General features: G+C 41.0%; 1 protein-coding gene across 3 annotated transcripts in view; it reads right to left on the reverse strand.

Moving 5' to 3' along the window:
- Positions 1-27,709, reverse strand: part of ARID5B (AT-rich interaction domain 5B) — a 119,129-nt gene that overhangs the window by 42,962 nt on the left and 48,458 nt on the right. For all 3 annotated transcript variants that reach the window (XM_074874336.1, XM_074874337.1, XM_074874335.1), the window contains one exon: positions 26,794-27,024. In XM_074874336.1, the coding sequence (XP_074730437.1) occupies positions 26,794-27,024 (231 nt within the window). The remainder of the gene's footprint in view (positions 1-26,793; positions 27,025-27,709) is intronic.

A 27,709-nucleotide genomic window follows, 5' to 3' on the forward strand; every position in this document is an offset into this window, starting at 1 on the left:
TACCAACAACTAAAGCTCTCATTGAGCTCTGAAGGTCACACCACCTCTTCACAAACACACACCTCTTGCTTACTCAAGCTGCACATAAACCGATTTGAATATTAAAACTATTTTTACTAGACTTTTTCTAAATGCAAATACTTGTTTATTCCTTTCTTTATACCTGAACATGCCAGACCTGACCTGGGAACTCTGGAGTACAGTAGCAAACAACCTTGCAGGGAACACTAAGGATTCACGCTGCTTTCTAACCCACACAGAGAAAGAGAGGACTTGTGTAGCCATTTCTGAGAGTTTTGTTTTGGAAATGAGATATCCCATGCTCCATGTGGGGAAAATCAATTTGCTACCTCTCTAAAGAAAACATTCCTCATTTGGAAATAAGTGAAACAGACACTTCCTTGTGTGGATTAATGTGGAGACATATGACTTTCTGCAGACTGTTGTTTTGACCCCCCTCCTGACCAGACAATCTATGAAAAAAGTAAAAAGGTAGTATTTTTCATGGATTACAGTTCAGACTAGCATTGCTTTTAATAGAAAAGTTAGAGGCATTGCAAATATCAGGTTGGCCAATTATGCCAAAAATTGAATGTTTTTCGTTTCCATGGAAGACAGGGACAAGACTCAGGATGAGGCTTGGAGTCTTGTTTTCTGCATTTCAGCATGGTTGGAGGTTAAGACTTTTGCTTGATCTGGGCTTCTTTATGTCCTGCTGACTAATCTAGGTTTTAAAAAAATGGAAAAAGTTGGGGGGTTTTTTGGGACAAAATCTATACATGTGTTAGAAATTATGAAGTGTGGTAAACTGAAAAAGGGAAGCTGAAGACTTCAGAGAAAAATCTATGTCTGACAAATATGTGACATTCAAGTAGACCTTAGAGCAAATTAAAATAATACTAATTAAAAAATCCAGTGTAGGTCTATTACTGGCTACAGATTACAGGATTGTTATTAATGATTCAAAAAGAGGCAGAGGTGTTTGGTAAATATTTGTTCCGTATTTGCAAAGAAGCCAGATGATATGCTTGCAAAAGAATATAATTAAAGCCAGTCAATTGACTTGGTTTTACAGAAACCAGATCTTAAAACAACAGAAAAGAAAAACAAACAAAGCACCTTATTTTATACTTTGAAACTACAAGCTTGGTTAGAGAAACTAGCTGCATGCATGGAACTTACCTAACTTACCTGCATTTTGGTAAGACAGCTGATTTAATACTAGATAACACTTTGATTAAAAAACAGCACTACATAATTTTACTCAAGCATATATTAAATAAATTAAGAACGGGCTAAATGATAGAGCTAAAAGCAGGCATCAGTGGGGAATTTCTATCAAATGAATATATTTCTAGTGGGATTCCACAGGGGTTGGTCTTAGCCTTACTAGTATTCAGCATTTTCATGAGTGAAATAAATATAAGGTCCCTGACAATAACATTCATACTGACACAAGGACTGGCACAATGCTAAAACTGAGTCATACAAATGAGTAATCAGAAGGAAAAATGGACCACGCAAACACAATGCTCTTCAGTACAGCTCAAGCATGAAACCTGTGAGCAAGGACTACAGGTCCCACTGACCAAGCCAAGGGTTTCACTTCACTGGCCATCACCCACTGGACATTCAACGTACCCTGATAGGAAGATGCTGTGGCCAAAGGGAGGTCTGCCTTCAAGGAGGAGGTCTGAATAACTCAAGCTGTGCTGGGTTTGAGCAAAAATGACTGAGAAGTGACTTCACCAAGTAATATGAGTGCCTCAAAGGTGAGAAAAAGCTGGTACTCAGAAGCGAGGAGGCATAGTCAGGCATGCCTAGGCACTGCAGTCCACATATATGATCTAATGCAGATGCATGCGTATGACCAGCTTTCAGAAGACCTTTCAGGAAAAGCCTGAGCCAGACACAAGCTGGTGTGCACAGTACAGGAAGAAATGCATACAATTTGAGGGTCTTTGTCAAGATATCAGACTGGAGTAGGGTGTCCTGCCTCAGGCACAGTGAGGGCCGGGTCCAGGCTGCTGCCGGGAGAGCCTTGCCGCTGCGGGCGGCTGCAGCAGCCTGGCTGGCTGCAGGGAGGAGGCGTCCAGCTGTCTGGCTGTGGTCCTTGCTCAAACAGCTGTTTCCCTTCTCCTTCAGAAAAAAAGGTGGTGAACTGGATGAAAGCATTTGCCGGTAATTTTGGCTGATGAGCCACTACTTGGGGTTCACACCAGATTAGATGACTCAGTGGTTCTTCTGGTGAGAAACTGCATTGAGTATAGGACCAACTACAGTAAAGTACTGTGCTATGCAGGACAAGGAACATGAAGAGCTGTAGCCTTGATTCAGCAAAGTACATGCCTAACTTGTAAAGACCTGGAGCATGCAAAGACCTCTGATGACCTCACTGGGGCTATTCACATCTTTGAGGCTGAGCCTGTGTTAAGCATCGAACACGACCAAGTCAGCATGACTCTTTCTGTCACTAATGGGAAAGACGCATTCAAGCCCTGAACAAAGAAATCGTCGTATCTCATCATGAAACACCATGTGCTTGGGCAGCATCACAGGATCAGACATGGGTTCATCAAGTTTCCCTTTCCCTCAGAAATCTGCAGTCAATCTCCAGCCTTCAAGCCCTCCCGCCCCCAAAGGTCACCTCCTGGGAAGCTGCACCCGGAGGACAGGGGCTTCACTTTCTGTAAGAGGGTCACAGCAACACTCAAGAAGTGCACATCTGATTTCTCAGAATAGTGTGGGTTAAAAAAAAAAAGAAAAAAGGAAAAAAGCAAAGAGAGGAAAGAGTGAGCAGGCACAAATGGATTATGTAATAGCCAAGACAAAAGCAGCGCAAACACGGCAGTGAGAAGTGAAAACGCACAGCAAACCCATCCAAGTCAGCCTATCTCATCAAAACTCAGCAGAACACCCAAGGTAGACTTCCCATTAGAGGGCCTTAGAAAACAAAGGCAAACAGGAACACACAGCAAATCTTAAGGCAGCTTTCCTAGCAGTATTTCCTTTTCTCTCCAGTAAAAGCCAGCGTTTGTGGAATTGCTGTCTAGCAGAGTCAGCAGTACCCAATGGAGACGTGACCTACATATCTCGGAAATACAATAGATATGTAGCCAGTCATATCCATGTAGACAGACAGATGAGATGGGCTAATTGACTGGTAAAGAATGGACACTGTGCATGAATCTAAACAGGCAGAAATTCATGCAAGAAGCATAAAATGGACGGTTTCCTGAGACCTTGCTTTTTGGAATGACAACAGCAGATAGGAAGCAATGATCATCTAGTTGTGCACAACAGGAAAATGACAAATATATTATTTAAATCTCTTGCATTTCTGATTTGTAACTGATTATATAAGAAAGAATTTATATTTTTTTTAGTGTATGAATATTATAATTTTCTTTCACTTTTTTTCTTTGCACTTGATCACTGCACTGTGAAGTAATCAAAATTTGTTAGGCATAATCAACCTGCATGAAGATATTAGTAAAGTGACAGGCAGAAACTCTATGCCTACATTCAGCTGCCACCACAAGGACTACACAAGGCGTTAGGTGGAGACAGGAGCAGCAGCCGTAGCCTAAGCCCTGCTCCCATTCACATCTCTGTGATCAGTCATAACAAACTTCACCAGCAGCAGTTGGTTTGCCAGGCGCCCCATCGCAGCGCACACAGCCGTAAAGAGGTTCAGGAATAACTCTGCTTCCGCAGAGAGCTTGGGACAAAGCCCTCGCACCCCTGGGGACCTGAATACACCTGACACAGCGCTTTAATGCTGGGATGTGGAGGTGGTGCTGCTCAGCACTGCTGAGCAGAGGAGGGATCTGCACTTTTTCACTGGTAAAACACAGCGGTGGAACTCTGGTAACTTTGTCAGGTTGTGTACGAGTAGAAAGGAAATCTGTACAACCATTAAAACCCCTGAAAAATGGTGGTTTTAAAGTCCTAGTGGTAAGATCACGTGCCCAGTTTAAACGAGCGTAAATCCCGTGAACTTGGTGTAATTGTCCCAAACATCAACACAAACAGAACTGAGCCCATCTCTGTGTCGCAGTCCCAGTAAATCTCTAGCACTCAGAGAAATCCAAATAAATCCAAGTTGTATTCATTAATTTATCTGAGCAGGGCAGGGTTTAAACTAAATATGAAGCCGGTTGTGCAATATTCTTTCGTAGTCAATACCGGTTCTTAGGAAATTATCTGAGTGAATTAAGTGGCAGGACTATTAAACAATTTACACACTTCCTTGTGTTTCAGATGTCTAATTATAGCTGTGTTTGTCTCTCCCCGCAGAACTGTTGTATACCACATGGTATGCATATTTCAGCATCCAGCATTATTAACTCATGACCGACTGTCAGTTGATCATTATCTAACACATGGGGTCTGCAAAAAAAGCCTTATTTGGGCAAAGCAGCCTTCTGACCCGTTCCTGCTGTATTTTCCCCCAGAAGAACTTAAGTTGGATTATTATTTGCTGTCAATGGAAATTCAGAGGTTACATATGCGAAATCTGCAGACAGGAAAATAAATCCTTACCGAGTTTAAACACTTAGTTGATATTAAAACCATCTCCAGCTTGGTTGGTTTAAAGAAAACTCTCAGTTGCCCTCTAGTGTCACCCAGCTGCCATGCCAGGCAGCCCGCCCGCCACTCGCCGCAGCCAAGGTCACAAAATTTAACCTGATTTCATGTGATGAGATTTACTATATGTGTAATATTTTGTATAAAAGGGCGAGGGGGGGATGCTCTTCCCTCCTGGAAATTTCAGGGCTTGGGCCCCTGGAAGCCCAGAGCTTGCATAATGTTTACCACTGTAATTGCAGCACATGACACACGGGTTTTATGAGCGAGAATCTCTGAAATCACTCTGTGTGCTGCACTCCATAAAGTTCATTCATAACTAAAAATAGACTAATGTACAAACTGATTTAGCATTATACTGAAGCTAAGGAACACAGGGAGTCTGCAGAATTCCCTAATATGGAAGAGAAGCTGACTTTTCAAAAGCAGCAGTTTATTTGTTTCTGAAAATGGACAACATATGTAAAAGATTTAATATACAGAACCAGGTGTATATATAGCCTAGATCTTCATATGTGCCCATTTTGGTTCTATATAAAGACTTTATACAGCCTGAAACTATAAATTTAATAATAGATTACTAAATTAAGTCTGCACAATCACTTCATAAAAAAAATCATTCCAATTTAAAATACAGCTGTAGGGGTTTGGACAATTTCCTGCATAATAGAGGCCCATCCCTGAAATGTAAATAACACTGGTATTAAAACAAGTCAATCAGGCACATCAGGAAAAAAAAAAAGGTACATGAAAACATAAATGCATTTTCCAGCCTATCCTAAGTAAGGATGCCAAACATTTATTTTATTCGAATGCTGCTTTGATAAATCACTACTGCTTCAGCCGACTTCCACCCCCCAACCCCCCCCACCCCCCCCAAGTCCTGCTTTTCCTAAGAGAAATTCAGGACTGATTAAGTCTTAACATTTTGAAAACACCAAAACATCAGGGTTTTGCAATACAAATTATTCACTTCTTTCCTGTGTACCATCAGCATTCTTAAAATACTGTTACTATAAAATTAAACAGCATGCTCTTCAGAAACACATGACGTTGCCTGCTCTGGTCTTTTCAACTGTAATTGTGCAATTTTAAAATTCTCTTCTTTCTCAATGCCTTTTCCTCAAACAAATACCTTTGATAGTTATCAGATTACAAAAACAAGTTAAGACTTTTTTTTTTTTTAAAGTTACAGGCTACCTGTAATATTATTGAGTGATTACACAGTAAAAATGACAAACATTACTTTATTTGGTATATATCCTAAGTTAATTATAAGGCTTTCTCTTCTTAATTTGACAAGACTGAAATATCACAAGAAGTACACGTGGCAATTCAGAAAATATAATCAGGGAAAAGGCGAAACGAACATTTGAAAAAACAAACGATTTGATTTGCATAAGCAGATATTTGTAAGGCACCGCCTTTCTCCACTGCCTGAATAGCACTTTCCAGTTGCTCTCGCTCTCACGGTGTAGCTCACAAGCACAATAATTGCGCTTTCTACCCCAAAGTGTTGCCCCTGTTGGTGACAGGAGGCTTTTGCTGGCAGCACCCAGCGATGCTGTGGGATACTGTGAAGAGGAGACACGGTGTAGCCAGGCAAGGAAGCAGCGGTGAGATGCCAGGACCCCCTGTCCACAGAGCCTGACCCAGTGGCTCCAGCCACACGCGCTGCCCCAGCATCCCCAGTTTTCAGGGAAAGGCTGTCTCTCAGCTTCAACCTAAGACAGGGCCATGAAATACTGAAATTGCTACTGAAATAATAAAGGGGGTTTTACAGTCCTATTTGACAGGGCTCAGTCAGACTACGCTATTTGCTCTACACTCCTAGTGAACGAACCCTGCCTCTCAAGTCACAGGAAGCTTGTAGGGTTTCCAAGCCCAGCTCCCAAGCTAAGGGGACATAACAAGCCCAGCAGCGGGGAGCAGGGTCTGGGGAGTAACTTTAATACTGACCTGTAGAAGGCCACTGCAATAAGGGACACAACTGGCTGATGAACCCAGCATCATCTGGCTGTGTTGAGGCTCACCTGCTCCCACACCCGTATCTCTAGGGAAGGGTGGGACCCCTGGCAAGCCACTGTCCCCCTTGCCTGCAGACTGGTCTCTTGGGCTGTGCCTTTCTTTAGTTCTGCACAATACCTAATGTTGTGCTCTGTGAGATTAGGCTGCTGGAAGACTGTGGGAGGTTCAGAAAGCTCAAAAACTTCTTTTCTCTGCCTCATGAACTACACAGCAAGAATTTTATTGACAAATCCCGGTCAGTCCCCTCCTCCTGACAGCATCTGGAAGGGCTTTCACATTGTGCGGGAATCCTCATCCTCATTTCCAATAAAGGGATTGCTCCACTCCGAGATTCACTCGCTCTGCCTGCTGCCAGATTTAGGTTTTTCCTAGAAGCCTCCACACCAGACATGACTTGACACTGCTTTGTTTAGGAAACCTGACAAAGTGACATGAGTAGCCAAACCTTCTGTATATCTAATTTTAAACAGATAAAAGTAGTGAGACAAATCAGTCCCTCTCTCCTGGATTTCCAAGTACACTATTAAGTAGACTTGGACTTCAACTAAGGTGAATATGAAGATTCATTGTCCCAAGAGATAAATATTGACTGTGGAAAAGCAAAGGTCAAATTGGTCAATATTTACTCAAGACACTCTAACTCCTGATGCAGTGTAACATATACTCTGAATGTCTTCATCAGCTACCTCTGGAGATCTTTTCATTATGACTAGGAATTTCAAAAGTATAATCTCCCCTCTAAAATTCATATGCAAAAACAACCTCACACACACCTACTGCACATAGGAAGCTTTCCATGCCTATGGCCTCAGCAAAAGGAGATTCGTTGATTTGCAAATGCTATCTGCCCTGTCTGCATGCCAAAACTCAGTAGCCCTGATCTCTGAAGATGTGAACAATAAAAACTTTCTGACTCATCACATGACAGTACTTCAGACTACCATGAACAGGAATTTCTTCTTTGTAAGGATTAATGCACTCCCTTCTCCCTCTGTCTCAAATATCTGTAAATTAAGGCTGAAATTTTATCTCAGGCTTCTACTTCACATAAGGAATTACTTTGAGACAATGCCAGTCAAGAGTTTTGGGGAGTTTTAGCCTTCTTATTTACTGTGGCAAGTATATTAGTCCTATTATTTATCTAAGGTTCAAGCTTACTACGTGGTTTCTGAAGGTCTTCTACCATGCTATTTTTGTCTGAAGCCACAGCACCACGGACTCTTCTTTCCATAGAACAGCACTGTTAGAAACAAATATTCCAGGAAATTTATAAAGGCTGATCTTTCTGAAGATGCATGAGGAAGGAAGACACTAGAATCCTCTGGAGTTTGAATGAGGTTATTCCCTAAATTTCCCTCGGCACCTTCACATGGCCACTCAATGATTGGGAAGGTACCAACCCTCCTACTCCCCCCTGTTCATTAAAGGATCTAGCATGGCGGGTGAACTCATATTTCTAACCTTTGTCTTCACTAAACAGTCAAACATAGCACAGATTTGTTTCAATCACCATGGAGATCAGTTGGTTTCAAATTAGGCACAAACTGTTTGTTTCCTTTGCTATTTTTATTGTGTTTTGAGCCTATTATGCTCCTCCCACCCTGCCCTTTCTTTACTGGTAAAGAAGAAAATCTTACTTTATTGGGAAGTCAGATCCTAGCCACAGCTGCTCCTGAACTCAGTGGGGGACGGCAGTGGTTCCCCATTCTCAATTGCCTTCCCTCGCTGGTTGGCAACCAGTAAGTCTGCACGAGGCCAGACTCCACAAATGAGATGACACAGAACGTGCAAATGAAGTCCCTGTTAGCTGGAAGAAAAACGTGAGCCTTGCTCTTTGCAATTTCATAGTTAGGCCTACTAGGGATGGAAGAATTAATTCATTCTCCACAAGAGGGAATAATAGATAGGCCTCAGTCTCATGTCTCCAATGGCATAAATGAACCACCAAGGGCTGCCACAAGACAAATGGCATTATTCTGGTGTAACAAACAGAGACCAGGATGGGGATGGGACTGTGCAGCAAAGGGGGGCAAAAGGCGAGTGCCTGGCACGAGGAACTGAGGAACAGGAGGGCTGATGCAATATGGAGTGGGGGAAGCCAGACTTCTGGGCTGTTCGGATTACACATAGAAAGCAAATAAATCCAGCACCACGAAGCTAGGTGCAAGCGTCACTGTTCCACTGGGTGACACCTGGGCTACTGCAGCCAGAGGCTACTGAGCACCCCCTCACCATGGAAAGGCTGTCCTGCGCCACTGAAAGCATGGAGGAGTTGTTATTTGACTCCCAAAGACGTGAAGTCTCTAACAGAAGTTCCTTTGGAGGCACAGAAAAAGACACAAGGACCGATAGTGCTGAATGTAGGTTTCCCACAGCCCAAGTCAATGGGCTCCCTGTGCCAAAAATGCAGCAGGCTGGGATCTGACAGTCCCAAAGACGCATATGCCAAACGCAAGCCTTTCCCACAGTTCTGTGACAGGTACATCATTGCCTTTAAAACAGCATCAAGTCTCCACTAAAACATCCCTCTGCTTCTGGAATCATATGCAATCCATAATGTGGAACTCAAGTTTAAATTCAAAGACCAATTAAAAAAAAATAAAATCAATGAAATGCTTTTATGAAACAGGAGATTGATCTGCAGCTTAAAACTTCCAGTAATGTAGTGTTTTAGAACTTTAATAAATAATGCTTTTATCTTGATTGCAAAATAATACCCTGCCATGAAAACACAGAGCAGAGGTAGGAAACTGTTCAACAAGAATTAAAATGTCACACTTTGCACAGAATGGAGCATTACAATTATTGGTGAAACACATTTTTCATACTTGTTAACACAAAATTAACAATTACATACATCACTTAATTCTATAAGTGCGTATCTCTCGAAGTACCCATTAGCTAACCATGCCTAGTTCAGTTTTAATATACATGCAGGGCTTTGCAGCACAGAGGGGATGTAACTATGCGAGCTTTGGCACAGTAAACCCTGGAATGGCAAGTGCTATTAAATTGAGATGCAATCACGTTGAAAGGGAAACATTAACAAACAGCAGACAATTGAGAAGAAAATACAGGGCGCTTGTGTTCTAATACATGTGCTTCAAAACCTTATATAACTATTCATTGTCTAGTTCATCTGGCCAGGGGCCCGGTTTGCTCTATGCTATGCTATACTAATTTTATAATAATAAACTGTTACACAAGCTTTATGCAGTCATGCATATGAAGAGGTTGTGGAAGACATTACATTCGATTATCTTTCTAGCAAAGACACCATCTTGAAATTAAACATAGCCTGGTAGAAGTATATATGAGTTTTAAAAATAAATAAATAAAACAAATGCGAGTATATCATTAAAAACAAAACAAAAAAAAAAAAAGAAAAAAATCCTTTCAAAAAGGCTCTTTTCCTCCTCTGAATATCACCTTCACATTATGCATGACAGATGAATACCACTAATCCCATAATACAATGCAAGAATCTGCATGTTCCTGGACTATGTTTGTTTGAAGACAATCAGCGCTTTTTGGAAATGTGTGCTTTTTATTTTTTTTTAATACACCTTCTTTTCGTAAAAACAAGGCAAAATGGTTTACAAAGCCAGAAGGAATGCGTGAAATAGCTGGGGTTTAAAAATCCTTTATGTTATTCGTTGCTTTAGCATGAACCAACATGAACCACTGAGATGCTTCAGTTAAGATTTATCTGTACCACAAAACATTTGTAGGATAGCAATTGGAAAACATGGGGATGAGAGAGACAGGACACAAAAGCATATACAGTACGAACCAGATGCAATCCAGAAAAGTCATTTCATATTCCACATTTGTCTATGGAATTGTCTGAGAATTTTCTGCTGAACATTATTTCCAGGTTTATCACAGCAGTTCAAAACTGGCTATATTTAGTTGCTGACCAGTGCCAGAAAGCACTACCAGACTATAGGATCATGGCATATTTTAAGTTTGATATCTCATCAGCCATCAAGGCCAGAAATAAATGCCTTTTATAATCAGAAAGAGTAAAAGCCTCAGACCTCCAAGATACATAAGGGGTTTTTTTTCAGCTCTAAGTCATGAGATATCAACCTCAAAAATCACATTATTCTAATTACCATTGTGCATCTGCTACTTCCCGGCCACCCCCTACATATTTTGATTTCAACATTTTAACATCTAATCTAAAAAATGCCACTAAAGCTAGCGAACCAATGTTTTATGTGGGGCCCCTGAGGCACTTCCACATGCAAATACCACCACCACATAGCACAAGAGTCGGCAGTCAAGTGGCACTGAAGTCAGTGGGTGTAGGAGCAAACCCCAAAAAGCTTTAATGCTAGATTCTGATCCAAATCACATCACTGTCAGTCCAAAGTAATTGACTCCTCTGGATTTACATGAGTGGAAAGGAGATCATAATCTTGCTTTTAACCTTTACCTTTGAAGTAGAGATGGTCATAAATCCGATTTTTCTATCCAACAGGAAAATGTCAGAATTTCATTATTTTCTTCAAATCAGGGCAGGCAGTAAAGAAAGTTCTGAGCAACACTAATGGGCAGCTATAAGGCTCTTTAATTTTAACATGTCTAATGAAAAGAAACCAATTGAAAATACTTCTACATATCAAAACGCTTTTGTCTCAAATGGTTTTGACTTTAAAGTGTGTCCCACCAAACCATGGGTCCCAGGGCCCTGTGCTCCCACGCTCCACCACACCGAGCACCAAGCGCCCTGAGCCGCTGCGATGGTACAACCACCGGGGAGACTATGGAGCAGCACCAAACCTCATCCAGAGAAAGGAACAGGCACAGGACATGGCTGCACTAGCATCGTTGTGGCAGAGTTGTCCCCAAGAGTATGTCAACCTAGCATGATAGCATTCAGTCCTTCCAACCCTAGACCAAGCATTTCATTTCCACCTCTCTGATGAAAAAAAAAAGAAAAAGGAGAAAAGACCAAAATCCAAACAGACATATAGTGGCTGTGGGCTGTTACTGTGGAAAAGATTTCCGTTTTATTCAAATGGCATCTTCCAGTGCTAAAAAAGACATCAAGGACTTAGAAGAGTGAGAAAACCTCCTGTGAGGTAAAAGTCATGTCAGAATTAAAATGTAAAACAAGAAGAAGTGGGAACCAGGTGGCAATGCAAGAGAAGGGCTGAAGCCAAACCCCATGCAAGGGGATTGCCTGGCACTTAGACTCATGCCTGAGAATCTCCACCGAAGGAAGCGGGAACTTTACCCATTCTCTAGCTGCAGCTGGAATACAACACAAGGTGGCAAAACTTTCTTCAACCATTAAGGAGTGTTTGTTGACTTTCTATAATTTATTTTAACCATCGCTACACTGTTTTGGTCTAGTCTTCTGAAACTAAGAAAGCCCAACCAATTGCAACCGCCTGTAACAGCTTCTGGCTGCGTGACTCGTCTCATCTCTGCATCTGACTGGCGCGCAAGTTGGAGCTCATATTTGCTACTTCGGGACTGTCCGATTTTCATGGATATTCATGCTTAGATCCAAAGAGTCAGCGCAGCCCTGATGCCTTCTCCAGCTCACCTGAAATGGGAGCTGATGTTTCTGCTCATTCATCTCAGCTTTCTTTGCTCTACTGAATATTTCTGATGGTTGCTAGGCAACTATTGTTGAATACATGCATGAGGCATTAATTGTCTGAGCACTTTAAAAGAGGAAAATTCTTTAAAACTGAGGACATTGCCATACCAAAAATAGGATATTTCCTTTATGAAGGGCAACACTCATGGCTGGGAATGTTGATGGCTGCAGTATGTCAGAGGCTAGATGAGTCACCGAGATTACTCACATGCAGTGCAGCACAAAAGAAGGGTCTTAGGAGACCTGACTTTATTATAAAGTTTTATTTTAAATGAAGTGCTTCAGATACAGTTTTATCTTCTGACTGCTGTCATTGGGATAACGCAGTCCACATTTTCATGAAATTAATGGCATTGGGTTCAGCTGCTGTTACAGACAGTGTTAGAACTTACTGAGTGTATCAATTCACTACCTTCTAAACCCAAAATGGCACCGGCAAGTACTCCGCTACACTTCAAAGAAATACTGTCGTCTCACTGCTGATCCTAAGTGCTCTGTGCTCCTTACCCGTAAATGTGGATTTCATTTTATAGGGTCTTTTTTTCCAAAATGCATTCCAATGTCATGATCAAGCTCTAAAGACAGTAAACACAGACTTCCATAAATTGACTTAAACTTCTAAACTAAACAACTGCAAGGATTTGCAGCTAGGTAATTTTTGGGTTTTTTTTGTTTTATAACAAACCCATCTCTACCATAACTAAACATTCACAATGTACATGTATTCATCTTAATTACAGGCCGCCTTTCAAAACAACCAGCACCAAAAAAACTCTGAAGAACCATCATTTTTTTGGCAAATCAGCCAAACGATTATGGTTCATTGCAAAATTGGGATCCTATAAAAGAATGAGGGCAACTATACTGCTAATTTTGAACATGGTATTCTGAGCTAAGAGCTGCTAAAGACCCCGGGAATAATCTTTTTCATTTTTCAAACTTGTGCTCTACCTCTGTGAAAGTATGTAATGGGACACAGGCTCCTCTCAGCAAAGTTCAGCTGAGGTTTATAAGACTTTAAGATGAAGATGAAGTGACTTATTTAATCAACGAAGTGAGAAGTAGAATCATCAACACCTACTTAAAGTAAACATGCCACCCCACAGCAAAGAGCTGTTTTCACTGGGAGTTTAACTTCTACTACACTTGCAAATCCAGAGTGAAACAGGGGAGGGTGACGACAGAGCTGGAAGGTTGCAGAGTACCTTTCTGTTGAAGCAGCAGCAGCATCTGTGAATGTCACCCATGTTAGCAGGATGATCACCATTAGCCTTTTCACATATTCTCTTACCCTTTCTGTGGGCTGAAACTGCTGATTTCAAATAAATTCCTCCTCTTCTATTACTCACTTGTTGCTAACACCTGCTTTTTAATTAACATGCTCTTTAAAGCTATTACACAAAAAGGTAAGGTGACTGGAGACATCTGTGAAGGGCCCATCAGGAAGATTCATGAAGTCAGTACAGTAAGTCTATAAATGAGATGCTATTGAGTTACATTTTCCATACTTCAACTGAGGAAACAGCCCTTTGTAGGGGTTACTGAAGTGGCCTAAAACAGACCAGATCCAATTCACCCTTAGCTGATCTCCCCAACAGAGAACAGGCAAGGGACTGATGAGCCCCCAGAGACCAGAGCAGAGGAGCACGCTGCCCAGTCGCTGCTCTGAGACAGGCAACTGTTCATGGTGGATGAAGACTGTTAGGGAGAACAAAGAGGACATAGGGTAACAACAGCCACCAAGGTGGACCAGTGAAGACACTGGCATTTAGCTCCTTAATGCACCAGCTTCCTCCATAACCCTGTTCCTCAGCCTCTGGTCCACAGAGCGGATGCGAAGCTCTGCCTTGTCTACTTAAGAGTGTAAGCAAATTTTAGGAAGGTTTGTTTTACTGTATAATGGACACAAGATCCAGCACAATCTAGCCTTTACTGCCCCAGATGCTACAAATTACATATATTAATACAGTAACAGTTTTAAAGGCCAGAAGGAATTGGTAGGATATTAACACCTTATTTACTTTCTGCAAGTACTTCCTATTCGATACTATGTCAGAGTAACCACTGGGTGAAGACTACTCTTCCTTGAGTAAGGATCATGTGTTTTGGAAAGCAATCTTGATTTAAAAGATTCAAGTAATAAATAATGTTACTCCTAGCTAAGTTGTTCCCATGGTTAATTACCCCTTGCTGCTAGATAACTGTGCCTTAGTGCATTAACTTGTCAGCATGCACTTTGAAGCATGGGGTCCCACTATGTGTCTGCTAAATTAGAGAGGCCTCTACCATCACAGGTCTTCTCCTGATGGACATACTAACAGACTGTGATCAGCTCCTTTCTCAGTCTTCTCCCCCACAGACTAAATGGATTGACATTCTTTAGTCTTTCACTTGAAGGCGAGTTTTCTGTGCCATGGATTGTTTCTTGGGTCCTTCCTTAACCATCCTGTATTTCAATACAATGTGCAAAGCACGGGCATCAGAACTGGGCACAAAGCTGAAAGTGGGGAAAAATCTCTCTAATAAACTCTTCCTGCTCTTCCATGTTCCTCTGCAGCCCATAGTTCAGAATAATACTTTTGACTATTACTAGTGCACTTATTCCATGAAATTGTATCACCCTTTTTGCAGGAAGCCATCATCATTTGACTGACTTACCAAAAATGTTAGCTCTTAGGGGGTTTGATAATGATTTCCTCTAGCATTATATGCAGCAGTAGTAACACCCCTCTATTTCTTCTCACTATTCCCCTGCTTATTCATCTAAGAACCAGGTTTGCTCTCCTACTCTAGTCAATTGGTTATCTATCATTACCCTCAAGCAATTTATGGCATTAAGACCAACATAGCAGCCCTTAGGCACAAGGAAATTCTTGTCTGATCACTAAAAGACCAAGATACAGCTATATATAAGACCAAGGCCGATACTTCAGCTGAAATGTAAACTCTCACTGCTTCACTGGCCTTTGGCCCATAATGGACAATAAATCAGTTAAAAAAATTACAAAGTCCTAACTGCCAATAATAAACCTACAAAAAAGCAACACTTTTTTTTTTTTTTTTTTAAAGTTTGCCTTCATATTCAGTACTTACACATAAAAACAACGTGTTATGAAGAAACTACCAGCATCCACTGGCTATCATGGGGAAGATGGATGCTCACACCATAACGCATTGGCACCTTCACCAGATACACAAGCAAAAAGGGATTGCTGAGGCCTCTTTATCTGTTTGTGTTAATTAATAAACTAATTCACATATTGTCCGTGATCTGTCTGATCAGGTTTACCAAGATGTTGACAAGTAATGAGACCTTACTCAAACAGCACTAGTGTCAATAGAGGGAAAAAAACTCTCCTCTGGATCACCCTTAATGCCCCCACAGCAAGAATTTTAATGCCTTATTTTGCCTCTTTCGCAATTTGATTTAAAAACAAATTCACAAAAACCCAGCCACGTGGAGTTTAAATTCTGCAGAAGTCTCACCCACCAGCAATTACTACTGCAGTGTTTAAAATTTTAAAAGAAAACAAACCCAAACCTGAACAAAACACTATTTTTCAATTAATTTTCTTCCTCTGATTTCTCTCCACATTGCATCATCTCCCAATTACTGTGATTTTGCTGAGTGTGCCAGTTTCTTAAAGACACAGCTATAAAATGTATGGACTAATTGTTGAGCAGAACTGAAGAGCTATTAAAACTGCAATAGTACAGCACTTCCAATGGTAGTCTATTATTTCTACATGATTGGTTTTGTACAGTCCAACTCATGCAGTGAAACTCTTAGATAAATTAACTCCTTCGTTTTGACATAAACATCAAAGGGAGAATTAAAGGAGAATGAACATTATTTTCTGCTGCTATTTTAGACATACTGTTCATAACACCCATGCATGTTCCTGGAAAGTTACAAATTATTTAAATTGAGAAAGCCATTTGCTATTTTATCAAGTCTGTAATACATAAAATTTGGCTCTAGAATTATCTCATTTTTTCATTTCATGTTTCCCTGTCATCTACATGGTAGAGCATGTTTACAGAACTTTGTAACTATAATATACAATTCAGTCATTTCTAAACAGCTCTATAAGAGTAAGTCTGAAATGTACACATTTTAGAGATTACTTAGTGAACACCAAACCCTTTCCCAGCTGTTTTAAATTTTGAATTTCCCAATAAATGAATAACATACTAAAAAAGCAAACAAGATCTGACATTATTTAGTCTAAGTTTGTAAAATGGCATAACATCTGTAGCTAAAAACAATTTTGAATAACTATATTTAACTAGAGCAGTATTCTATTATTCATAGCTCATTTTCCTTACAGACTAGGGGACTTAATGTGGTGTTCAAACATTTCAAACATTTCTTTTAATTGTTTAGTCCTTCCAACAGCCAAACTGCAGCAAAAAGGGATTGGGGGGGGGGGGGGGGGGAAATCTTCACTCATATCTTTTATATATATTCATGTGACCAACCCATGATCTCAGTTAAGTGCCACAACTGTTCATTAACACACATCACAGCCCCCCAGCCAGCACTGCAAGCTTTGAAACCATGCCAGAAGCAGGGGCTCAACAAATGGCACTTTGACCTTTTCACTACTAACTTCAATCTTTATTAAAATCTTTAAGACGTCAGCTCTGTATCCCTCTTTTACCATCTTTTATCTGCTCCCAAAATACCTAATATTCATTCATTAAATGGAAAAGTTTGCTACATTCTTACGTAATGATAGATTCCTCTTTCACTTGCAATCGGCTTGTGAAATGCCTTTGATTAAAAAAGAGAACGAAATACCCCTTCCCCCCACCAAACAACTCTAAATTCAGATTGCTCACTCATTTCCAGGGAAATCAAGCATGCTGCCTAATATTAAAAAAAATCTTGCGGCATCCAGGCAACTTTAGCTCCATTTTATGTTCCTCTTATTAAACTCCAACTTAGCAACACACGAAAGGCTCACCCTGCTCTTTGCTTGCTTTTTTAATTTCACATTTGCATCTTCACATCTTCAGCCTGAGCATTTGTGGAGGGATAGAGACTGATTTTTTGCCCAGCAGGGCTTCCGCTCCCTACAGTAGAGTCACCAAAACCAGCAGTCCCATGGAGGAAAATGTAACTAGAGACAAATAGAGGCTTTGATCATTTTTATTGTGCTCAAACATAGATTGGTGGGGAGAGAAATCATGCCTCCTTTTTTTTTTTTTTTTTTTTTGCCTAGCAGTAATAATTACATGTTAAGAAAAAAAATCTTAAGAAAAAGTTCACATGAGTCATTTATGTGTTTTCATTCTTTGTAAACTTTCTGGCACACCCTATATGCTTCATTTCTTGCTTTAAATAAGTAAGTACTGGAAAATATGCATAGTATTTGGAACCAAGGGGAATGACATATTAATTTGAAGTTTGCTTTGTGTAAGTTCGCATTTTCCAGATTTTAAATGAAACTTCAAGGAAACCTAAAACTCGCCTGCAAACCTTTAATTTATACTCCCCTTCACCCACGGATTATCTGGAAGGTATAAACTATTCATTTAAGCAGCACAGTGAAGTATCATCATTAGGTGGCTTAGTTGCCTGGGATACTACTATCAGTCTGACCAGTAGGGAACCTGGGAAGCGTGAGCTCCAAAGGGGGGAAAAGTAAACAAAGTAATGAGTAACAGTTACAGCTTCTTAAAATGTGTACATTAACCTCGGTATTGGGAAACTATTTGCTTTTTAGAGGCAGCACCCTCTGATTGAAATAATGATAAATATTTTGGAAATTCCATCCAAAGCCAAAATGAAATTACTCAAGTGCACTCTGGGAGAACAAAGCTTTTTAGTATACCTTCAAATGAACTCAGGTAAGTTTACAAATGGCCTATACCTAAAAGACCATTAACTAAAATTACATTTGTTTTTATTGAAAGACAGCCTCAAGTGCTGACATGTAATATATGACATGTGATACATAATAATACTCTTAAACCAGTTCTGACATAATATCTCCCAAGGCATAATAACCACAAATGACTGCTTTAGTTAAGAACTAGCCAGAAGCAAAATAGGTCCATGTAAAAGTAGCTTTAACCATAAATACCTCAACAATATTTTATGTCACTTTGTAAAAAAGTTAAAGGAGTCTCATAATAATTAACAACAAAAACTTCATGTTCTTTACTATTGTATGGTGGTTGTGAAAGGTTATTTCATAGTCCCGCAGCTGCCAATGCTGTAAATTATGCAGGCACCAAGAAGCATTAAGGAGAAATAATAGCAATTTAAACTAAGGCTGACGTAATACATGATAAACAGTCATTGGAAAATATTACAATGTTGTCTTTTTTGAGTGGGTTTAATCAGAAGAATGTGACCATATTCTGACATAAACCACTTCTCTTTTCCATTGTATGGGCGCAGGAACGGGGGCCCTTCCTGGCTGCAAAGGTCTCCCCTGCTCCCAGCCACCACTGAGCCCTGGCACCTCGGGGACACTGCTTGTAAGGTTTGGGATGCTGGTGGACTAAAAGCTCTCCCTAAACAAACCTCAAGAGTCTGGGCAGGCCCGGTGGTCCAAGAGAGGCATGAAAACCAAAGGAAGAGTCAAATGAGGATGCTCTAATGAAGGCAAAGAAAAAAAAAAAAAAAAGATGGCTCCAGAAATAAGAACATGTATGATAGACATGGCTCACACTCATGATGAACGCAGCTTGGCTTACTTTTCACTATAATGACAAAAAGTGATTTTGATAGCTAAATCATAAAACTAGCCATTGAGTGGATATCTTATATAGGAGGAATTAGTCATTTATATCTACAGTCATCTAGTGAATGGACACCAATAAAACAGATATGTGTGTAACAGATGACAAAGCCCATGTGATAACTTACATTTATCAGGCACAGAAGAACAGCTCACTCGCTAACCCTTTGTTTGCTGGAACCACACGTTAAATCTCTGCCAAACTCTGGCTGATAAAACATGTAAACTCCACAATACCATCACATATTCACCCTTCAATTAAAAATTAAAAAAGAGAAGTAGTTAAAAGCACCAGACTGGAAGTGGGCACACCCAAGCTCTCCGCTCTGCCTCGGGCACTCTCAGGAGGGAGGGTATCTCACCTCCTGTCCCATGAGAGCCCCAAAGCCTGGGCTGTCCCAGCAGGGAGGCCGTACCAACCACCCCATGGTTCACAGCCCTGATGCTTCCTCGAGCAGCCAGGTCAGGGCCAGGCACAGCCCAGGAGCACTGCCAGTACACAGCACTGTGCATTTGGAGCGTGAGCTCCCCTCCCTCCTGGACTGCTACCCAAGGGCACCCAAAGAAGTAAGGAGCTACACCATTTTCACAAGTGCCCTCGCTACAGGAGCTGTGCTCTTGCAGTGGTGCCGGCCGGCTGCTGCAGGCTTCTTGGGCAGCTACCCTGCTACTCCACGCAGGACAGACGGCCACCACCAGCCCCAGCTGACAAGTGATGCCAAGGGGCTAGAGGAAATGGGCAGAAGCAGCTTTTCAAGCAGCATCTGCCCCTCCACCCAGCATCTGCTGCCTTTGTGAGCGCAGTGGGAACTTGCAACCCGAATAAAATCAGCATTGTCTATAAAAGAGTTTTGATTATAAAGTGAAAAATAATCTATCTTAATATTTATCCTGGTTACAGCTATGGTTGCCAGTGAAAATGTACAAAAAAAAAAAAAAGTAGAAGCTAACAGCGTTTGTTTCTATTGAAGCTCTTGCAGACAGGAATGTATTTTATCTTACTTTACCACACATTACTTATGTTCACTTAACAGCTTGCTGTTAACATTGGGTGAGATTCTGCCCTTGGTTAACTGGTGAAAATGTTGAGTAACAGACACTGAAGTGGATCGAGTTATTTTGGATTTACGCCACTAAGTGAGACAGAATGTGACCCCTTATCAGTGCCTTTTTGCTTTGAGTATACAAATATTTTATGCATTTCAATGAGTGACAGAATGCAAAACTTGCAAATATTTATTTTTAGATGTATGGGGAAAAAGCAATTAGAGCTAAAAATGTTAAGAATGAAGAAATCACTTAACAGAAGCAATTATGTTGGGCACATAAACAGCTCTGCCTTCAGCCATTTTATTCAAACACTGCAGAGCACACTAGAAAATATCAATTGTTTAAAAAAACTGCAAGTATTTTTTCACAACTGAAAAATCAATCATTATAAACAACATCTGGGGATCATTAATATCTTACTCTACAGTTGAATTAACAAAATAAGAAAGAAGTCTGACCAGAATTCAGAACATTTCCAGATTCGCTTTTTCAAGCTAAAAGCTTATGTTTGCAGAGGTGGGGTGGGAGGGAAGAGGAAATGTACATTTATCTATATTGTATATAGCACTATTATGCATTAATCATTACTTCCCCTCCAGCTATGTCCTGTTTTTGTTTTGAGAGAGGTAAAATTTGAAATATTTAGCTAAGCCACCCTGCCCAGGACCTTGGAAAAGATTTGCATATTTTTCAGACTATTGGAGATGCCACCATAAAGCTCCATCTAAGGAGGTCCCAGTATCCACGCTAATAAAAAGCCTCCATACCCATCTTATCGCATTTCTAAATGCTTGAATGTTCTAGTCTTAGCAGAGGAGCACTAACACTGATCCCACTCTAACATCACATTTGTGTTAAAACAAAGAAGCCAGAAGCATCTATCTGGAAACTTCAGGGTTTTCTGAATTTCACTGATATAAATTATCTTGCAGGTAGCCAAAATAGGCAATAGCAATAATGCTGACACTTTACGTCATCTGAAAAGCATTTAAAAAACACCCTTTCAGGCCTAAGCACAATTTTTGTACTAGAGTTGGTTTAAAAAGAAAAGCCAACTTTGACTCACACAAATAGTCAGCAACAGGAAAACTATTTCATTTAGACTGGAAACATTCTTTCTTCTTTTTTTTTTTTTTTTTCCCCTCATTCCCTGCCAAGGTTTTGTTTGGTTATATTTTTCCCCTAAACAACTGATTTTATCTGAGTCACAAACTTCTGTAAACTGAGATGTATAACAAAAGCAGAGACCAAATTTCAGCTATACAAGGAGTAACGGTACCACTCTGTTACCCTGAAGTCACCAGTTTTCAGTCTACACATTTTTTCTGGCACATGACCTACCCCTAAAAAGTTCCTTCTTCTTCATAGCGCTGTCCTGCCACGGCTTCCCTGGTCAATCACAAGACGGAAGGTAAGTGCTTTTGAAATTGTTGACTCAGAAACCCCAGTGGCTGGGAGGATGGGTAAGTCATCCCTCACTCCTAATCACCCCCTGCCAGCCCTGGAAGTGAGAGTCTCCTTTCTGCATTGTTGTACAGGGACATCCAAGTTGTTGAAGGTTTTGGGTTTTGTTCTGGTTTTAATGTAGCTGATTTTTCCCAACTCAAGCAATATATTGTTAATTTTTTTTTTTTTGGGGGGGGGGGAAGGGGAGAGAAGGAAAGTGGGAAATGCAATGCCCTTTACACATCATTTTTTTCAATGAGCAGTTTCCTTCCGTATTGCTTATATTATGGTAAAACGAAGAAATTTTATTTTTCAGAGAAAAAAATTATATTAATACCACCTCAGGATGTAGTTCTCTCACTTTCTGGTAGGAAATGTTTCACAAAAAATTGGCCTTTACACGCAAAAATAAAACTTTTAACCTTTTTTGGGGGGTGAACAAGTGTTTACAGTACCCCAGGGACCAAACAGCTTATTTAATGGCATATTGGTCCCAGCGTGCTGTAAAAATAATCCAGAATGATTTAAAATTTACCAGATAGATTTTAAAAATCAAGAAGAAATAAGGTACTCAGTTTTCTCTCACACTCCTGTTTATAGAAAAATGTTCACAAAATGAGAGTCTTCTGATTCATCTTCGGTAGGCAGTATTTTTAATATTTATCTAGCAAAGCATCATGACAAATCCTTCTGTGTGAGATTTTCACCTGGAGAAGCTGATGGAGCTGTAGAAATCCACCATCACCCAAGCACCTGACCCTCCTGCTTCTAAGCTGCGCGTCTGCTCCTGCCGCTCTGCGAGTCCCCAAGCCTGGAGAAGGTGGGGGTCATGCTGACAGACACATCTGTATGCTCCCTTGCTGCAGGGGCCCACATGTATTTGGCAACGCAGCCCAGAAGTTGGTTGCAAAAGGATCCATGCTCATCAATGTACCCTGGAAGTCACTCCATGCAGTGGAGCAGCCACGGGTCTGGTAGAAGGCCAAGTCACCTTCTTCAGACAAGCAAGCGCAGAGGATATGTGCTGCTCCAGCAACAACTGAACACTGATTTCTGCCCAGTGACCCTCAGATACACCTTCTGGACACTGCACAGGCAGCTTTGCCTCCAGCTAGATCTCTTCGGTCTGTAATGAAAACTATTCGGATCCTTAAAGACTTTGAAAAATGTCTTTACCAATGATCCTGAGTTGAAGAGAAATGAATTGTTCAGCTGGCACATATTATTTTTATTTCAAGGGAGCAGGGGAATGAGGAAATAGGGTTCTGTTTTTTTCCACATGCCAATTAATAGGAACAGTTAGATAAAGGAATGCACAGATGAACTCTAGTTTGCACAGAGACCTAAGTCGAGGCCATTAGGAGAACAGATCCTGTTTGCTCACTCTGCTACGTCTAACGGGTCTTTCCCTTGGGCAGGCAGACACAGTCCACGGGGCTGCAGCAGGGACTCTGCTGTCACTGCTGCCCAGGTCTAGTCCGAGGTCTCCCCATGGCCCTTGCTCAGTGTCACCTGCAAGACTGCATGGACTGGCAGCACCGCCAGGCAGGGTTCAAGCCTTTGTGCTTCAGTTTGACTGTGGACAACTCCACTCCAGCCTCCTGTGCAGGTTCAAATTCTCTGATTTCTTGTTGCTAGCAGGCAACACCAGCATTTCATTATCCACCTGGACAGTTTCGTGCTGCTGAGGACCTCTAATTGCTCTTACTTCAGGAGGGGAAGAGATATGCAGTCTCACTGTGGTCATATCCGTGAACTTTGGCTGTCAAGACATCCAAGCTTGGCTCACATCTTCTGCCTTCTGAACAGAAGCAAGCTTTTGAGCCTATTTGCATTCTGGAGGGGAACCCTCCAAGGCAGTTAGATTAACTAATCAGTAGTTACATCAAGAATGGGAGCAGGAGGCTTCCCACTCAGAGCCGTCTTTCCTCTGTAAATGGAGAGAAAGTCCTTCCCTGGCAGGCTGCAAAGAAATAGATGCAAATGTTTGAGCCTTCCAGCTGCTGAGCCGATTCCTCAGCAGCCCGCTTCTCCACTAGCCTCTTCGATGGGACGTTGTGGTACATTGAACCAAGTTAGAGGAGAATCAGAGAAGAACTCTGCAAGAAAATCGGTCCTGAATATTCCTGTCCAAACCACTTGGGCACATGCCATATGGCAGTGCACAGGCAAGACAGAGGCAGATATAGGTAGCCACAGTGTCAGTAGCAGGTACTGGCTGTGGTAGCCCACACTAGAGCCGGAGGGGAAGCCTACCACAGCCTAAATATTACAGAAGCTCTATGGAAATACAGAGGCCATCCACAAAGGACTGCTCCAAGCATCAAAGCATCTCTTCCAGCCATGTCTGCAGGAGCTCACAGACAGCATCTACATACCTCTCCTACTTAAAAAAGAAAAAAATTCCACACCAAAAAACCCATTATTTATTGTCAACGAAACTTAATTTTTCTTCCTCATTTCCTGCTTTATTTTTGTTAAACCCTACAGAGTGGGGAAAAAAAGAGGGGAGTATGAGAAGGAGTCAGAGCTGAACAAAATGTTTTTGTTATGAGCATATAATAAAAGTAGAGAGAATACTTCCTAGAAAAACTCTCTATTATTCTCTATTAAAACTACCTAACAAGGACAACAGCTTACACGCTCTTTGTAAAGGTGTTTCTGGTGTCTCACTTGTGACATGCTGTATCTGTTGCACAGTACTCCCAATGTGCAGAGAACGTGTAACACCTTCCCCAACAGTAACATTTCTGAAGACCTGGCATCTGTATCAGAAGCCAGTGCTTCCCCCATAAAGACATTAGTAGACTCTATTTCCCAAATTCCGTACTCACCTTAGAGTTTGGAGAATTTCAGGTGATGGGGAAATACACATGTTCCTATCTTGTTCCTTCTGCACACTTCTTTCATGTGCAAGATAAGAAATAGCCAAGCCCTTCAAATTAAATGTGCCTGGGTCTCCTAATAGACAACTTTTAAGAATTTTAGTCGCATTTCTGTAATCTGGTCTCCCCTCAGATTTGACTGATAAATAACAGTGACTTAGAGTAATCCATTTATCTGCTGTACCACCCTGCCTCTGTTTAGCTTTAGCAGTCATCACTTTCCATGTGTGACATCAATCTACATGATATCAATGTAAACTGTTTGTATAACGAAGTGTTGTACATTTTATTGTCCTGCCAGCAAAGAAAAGGATAAAATAGCACTTTGCCTGTTGCCTTCGACAAAGGTAGTATAATTGACACCATACATTTTGCAATACAGAAACGGAACCATACATTGGCCAGTTTTTTCTTCCTAACACAGCAGGGCTTGCAAATTTTACCACATCATTATTTTCATAAGAAATACTTTTAAAGAGTAGTATTTTTTGGTTTTATAGGCATTTAAAAAAATCTGCTTCTTAAATCAAACTAAATTTTAAGTACACATTATTAATTTATATGGCTAAGATTTCTGTGGCTCTGGTTTGATAATGAGATAATTGCCTCGCAAAGGTCAAGAGAATGGCATAGTTAGCTTTGAGAGACTGAACAAAGCACTTGCTCTGGTTCACTAAGCGTAGTTTCTGCATCACTCCACATCTCTTTGATTCATCTATTACTAATATTCCATGATACACTTACATTATGGATCCAACTATTTCAACAAACCTGTAATCAAGGGATGACCCTGAATAAAATACTCCATAGAAAGCAGATGGTACGCTCATCAAACGCCTTCAAGCCTAAAATAACCTTTCCCATATAAAAAGAATAGTCAATTAAAACTGAACTTTATATTCTGAGCTGGAGCTCAGAGTAAATAAAAATCAACATGATACTATTGTGTTACTGGACCAAACTTCCAGGGCATTTCATTCATTTTTTCATCATCCCCACCCCCTAAGAGCAATCAACACTTTTATTCATAGTTCATTCCAAGCCTGTAATGTTTTGTGTGTGAGCAGACTTGACAGTTTGGGCCTGATCCTGCAAAAGCTTGACATCACAACATTAAAACTATTCACAGCAGTAATGTGCTTCAGTGACAACACCACAGGAGGAAGGATCTCTCCTTCCTGTCGGGAGCTGATTGGTGCAGCAGCAGAGGAGCAGTCCTGCACTACCTTACAAAATGCCCCAGTGCCACCAGTTGGGTTGGTGTTTCTCTGCCAACACAACAAGGCCTGGACCGGGTGCCAAGCTCAAAGCCAGTGTGCTTTTTCCTAAAAGGGTGAGGTGATTCTCCCATCACAGGCATCGTTGAACCCCTTCCCTCTCACCCCCATTATTATATGTTAAACGCATAATCAGAAATTCCCTAAGAGAACACAAGAGCTTCCTTGCAGAGATGTAGGGGGCTCGCACAACAAAGGTGTACCCACTGCTATGCAAACAGACTTTGCTAGCATTAACTGCAGCACTCATCCATCTGGTGATATGGGTAATAAAACTTAATTCTCACAGCACAGGTACACTGCTAAAGAAATTACACTAGACCCATTACTACAGTTACACTGGGTGTGTACACAACATGCATTCTGCCACACATTCAGCAGCATATCCGCTGTCCTTGAGTTGATCTGACACAAAAAAAAGGTGTGAAATCACCTGGCAGCTATCAGGAGTTGAATCTTGCAGCCCTCTCTCCCAGCTATACGGGGCTGCATACTCCTCTGGAGCTGCAGAGTATTCTCTACACCCTCTGAATTAAGAGGTCACCTCCCAGAAGTGCCTCTGCACTTGTAAAAATCAAGCTCCTAGCACTGGCAAAGCCCCCGCTGAAAAATCCCACATTCCAGGAAGGCCAGAAACACACCAGCTACAGCTGACATTTGTTCAGGGCCCTGGGAGCACACACACGGTTGATGAGTGCTCTGCAACAGCAATGGGGCGCGCAGGGAGTCTCTCCTATTTTGCATTTGTTAGCATATTGCACCAACAAGGGCTTCAAAAAAAACCCAACACCCTTTGTAAAGCTTCTGGAAAGACATAGGCTATAGGGGAATGGTTAAGGTAGATAAATTTCAAACCCAGACAAGGGATCCTTTCACTCATACCAAGTAATTGTGCTACACACTCTACCCATGTAACATTATCTTTGATTGTGATAAACTCAAGCTGCAATACCGAGATCACCAGTGGCTAGAAGCCTTCAGTCTCACAGAAGAAAGAGCACATTTGGTACTTAACATTTCAAACATAAACAGCATTGGTTCACTTCAAAGGAGTCACATCTTCCCCTTGGAAGTCAGTGGACACTTGAAAAGAAGAAAAATGTCTTCACTTGTGAGAAAAAGAAAATAGCTGTAACGTTACTTACCAAACTCATCACATATACTTTCATTTTCTATTAGAGTAGGGTGATCAAATGTATCCCGACAGTAGAAGATTTGGGGGTTCTTGCTTGTTACTGCAATGCCTCCCAGGGCTAAAACAAACTGGTCTGTTAGTATTGAAGAAGGCTTGTCCTGAATGCGCTTTAACATGGAACGATATCGACAGTACTGTGGGTAGCTGAGAATTAGCAGGTTTGAATCTTCATCATCCTCACCTGGAAGAAGAAAAGAAAAAAACCCACCTCTTAGTATGTCAGAAAAATTCAAAACAAGAGCTGTAACTCAAGCATCTCAGAAAATCCATGGCCCACTGGTTCAGTCTTTTCTCAAGACCTATCTTTTATAGCACAGTAGTTTACGAAAGAAAGGTTAAAAATAGAAATTTTAAAAAAGTTTATTGAAACAGCTTCTTTTCTGGCTTTCTGTTCATTTCTCCCATGCTTACCCACAAGGACTCTACCTGGATGAGTAAGAAAACACTGCTTTGCAGAAGTTGGCCAACGGCCTGAATCAGTGCTCTCCATACTTTGCCAGCTTGGCTGCTTTCATAGAAATATTATCTGTCATTTTTACTCAGCTCCCTATACAGCCTTACTGAAGTCATGTTTACACCAGCTAACGTCTTTTAAAAATAATAATATACAAGCCCCAGAGCATACAGCTATTAATTCTCCTTTGAAGTATCTGATACTGGCAACTACCAAAGGGCCCCTGGGCCAGGGAGGTGGGCTGATCCGACCTGGTTATTGATGCTAAGCTACCCCAACAGGTGGAAATAACTTTCCTCACATTAACTGAAAATGCAGCAGGACTCAATAAAACACCTACAGAGCACAACGAGCAAATGAATTTTCAAACAGCTCATACTGTCGAAATGTGGGCTCAAAATATAAAGCAATC

This window comes from Strix uralensis, chromosome 7 (genome assembly GCF_047716275.1).
Source record: "Strix uralensis isolate ZFMK-TIS-50842 chromosome 7, bStrUra1, whole genome shotgun sequence".
NCBI classification, from domain to species: domain Eukaryota; kingdom Metazoa; phylum Chordata; class Aves; order Strigiformes; family Strigidae; genus Strix; species Strix uralensis.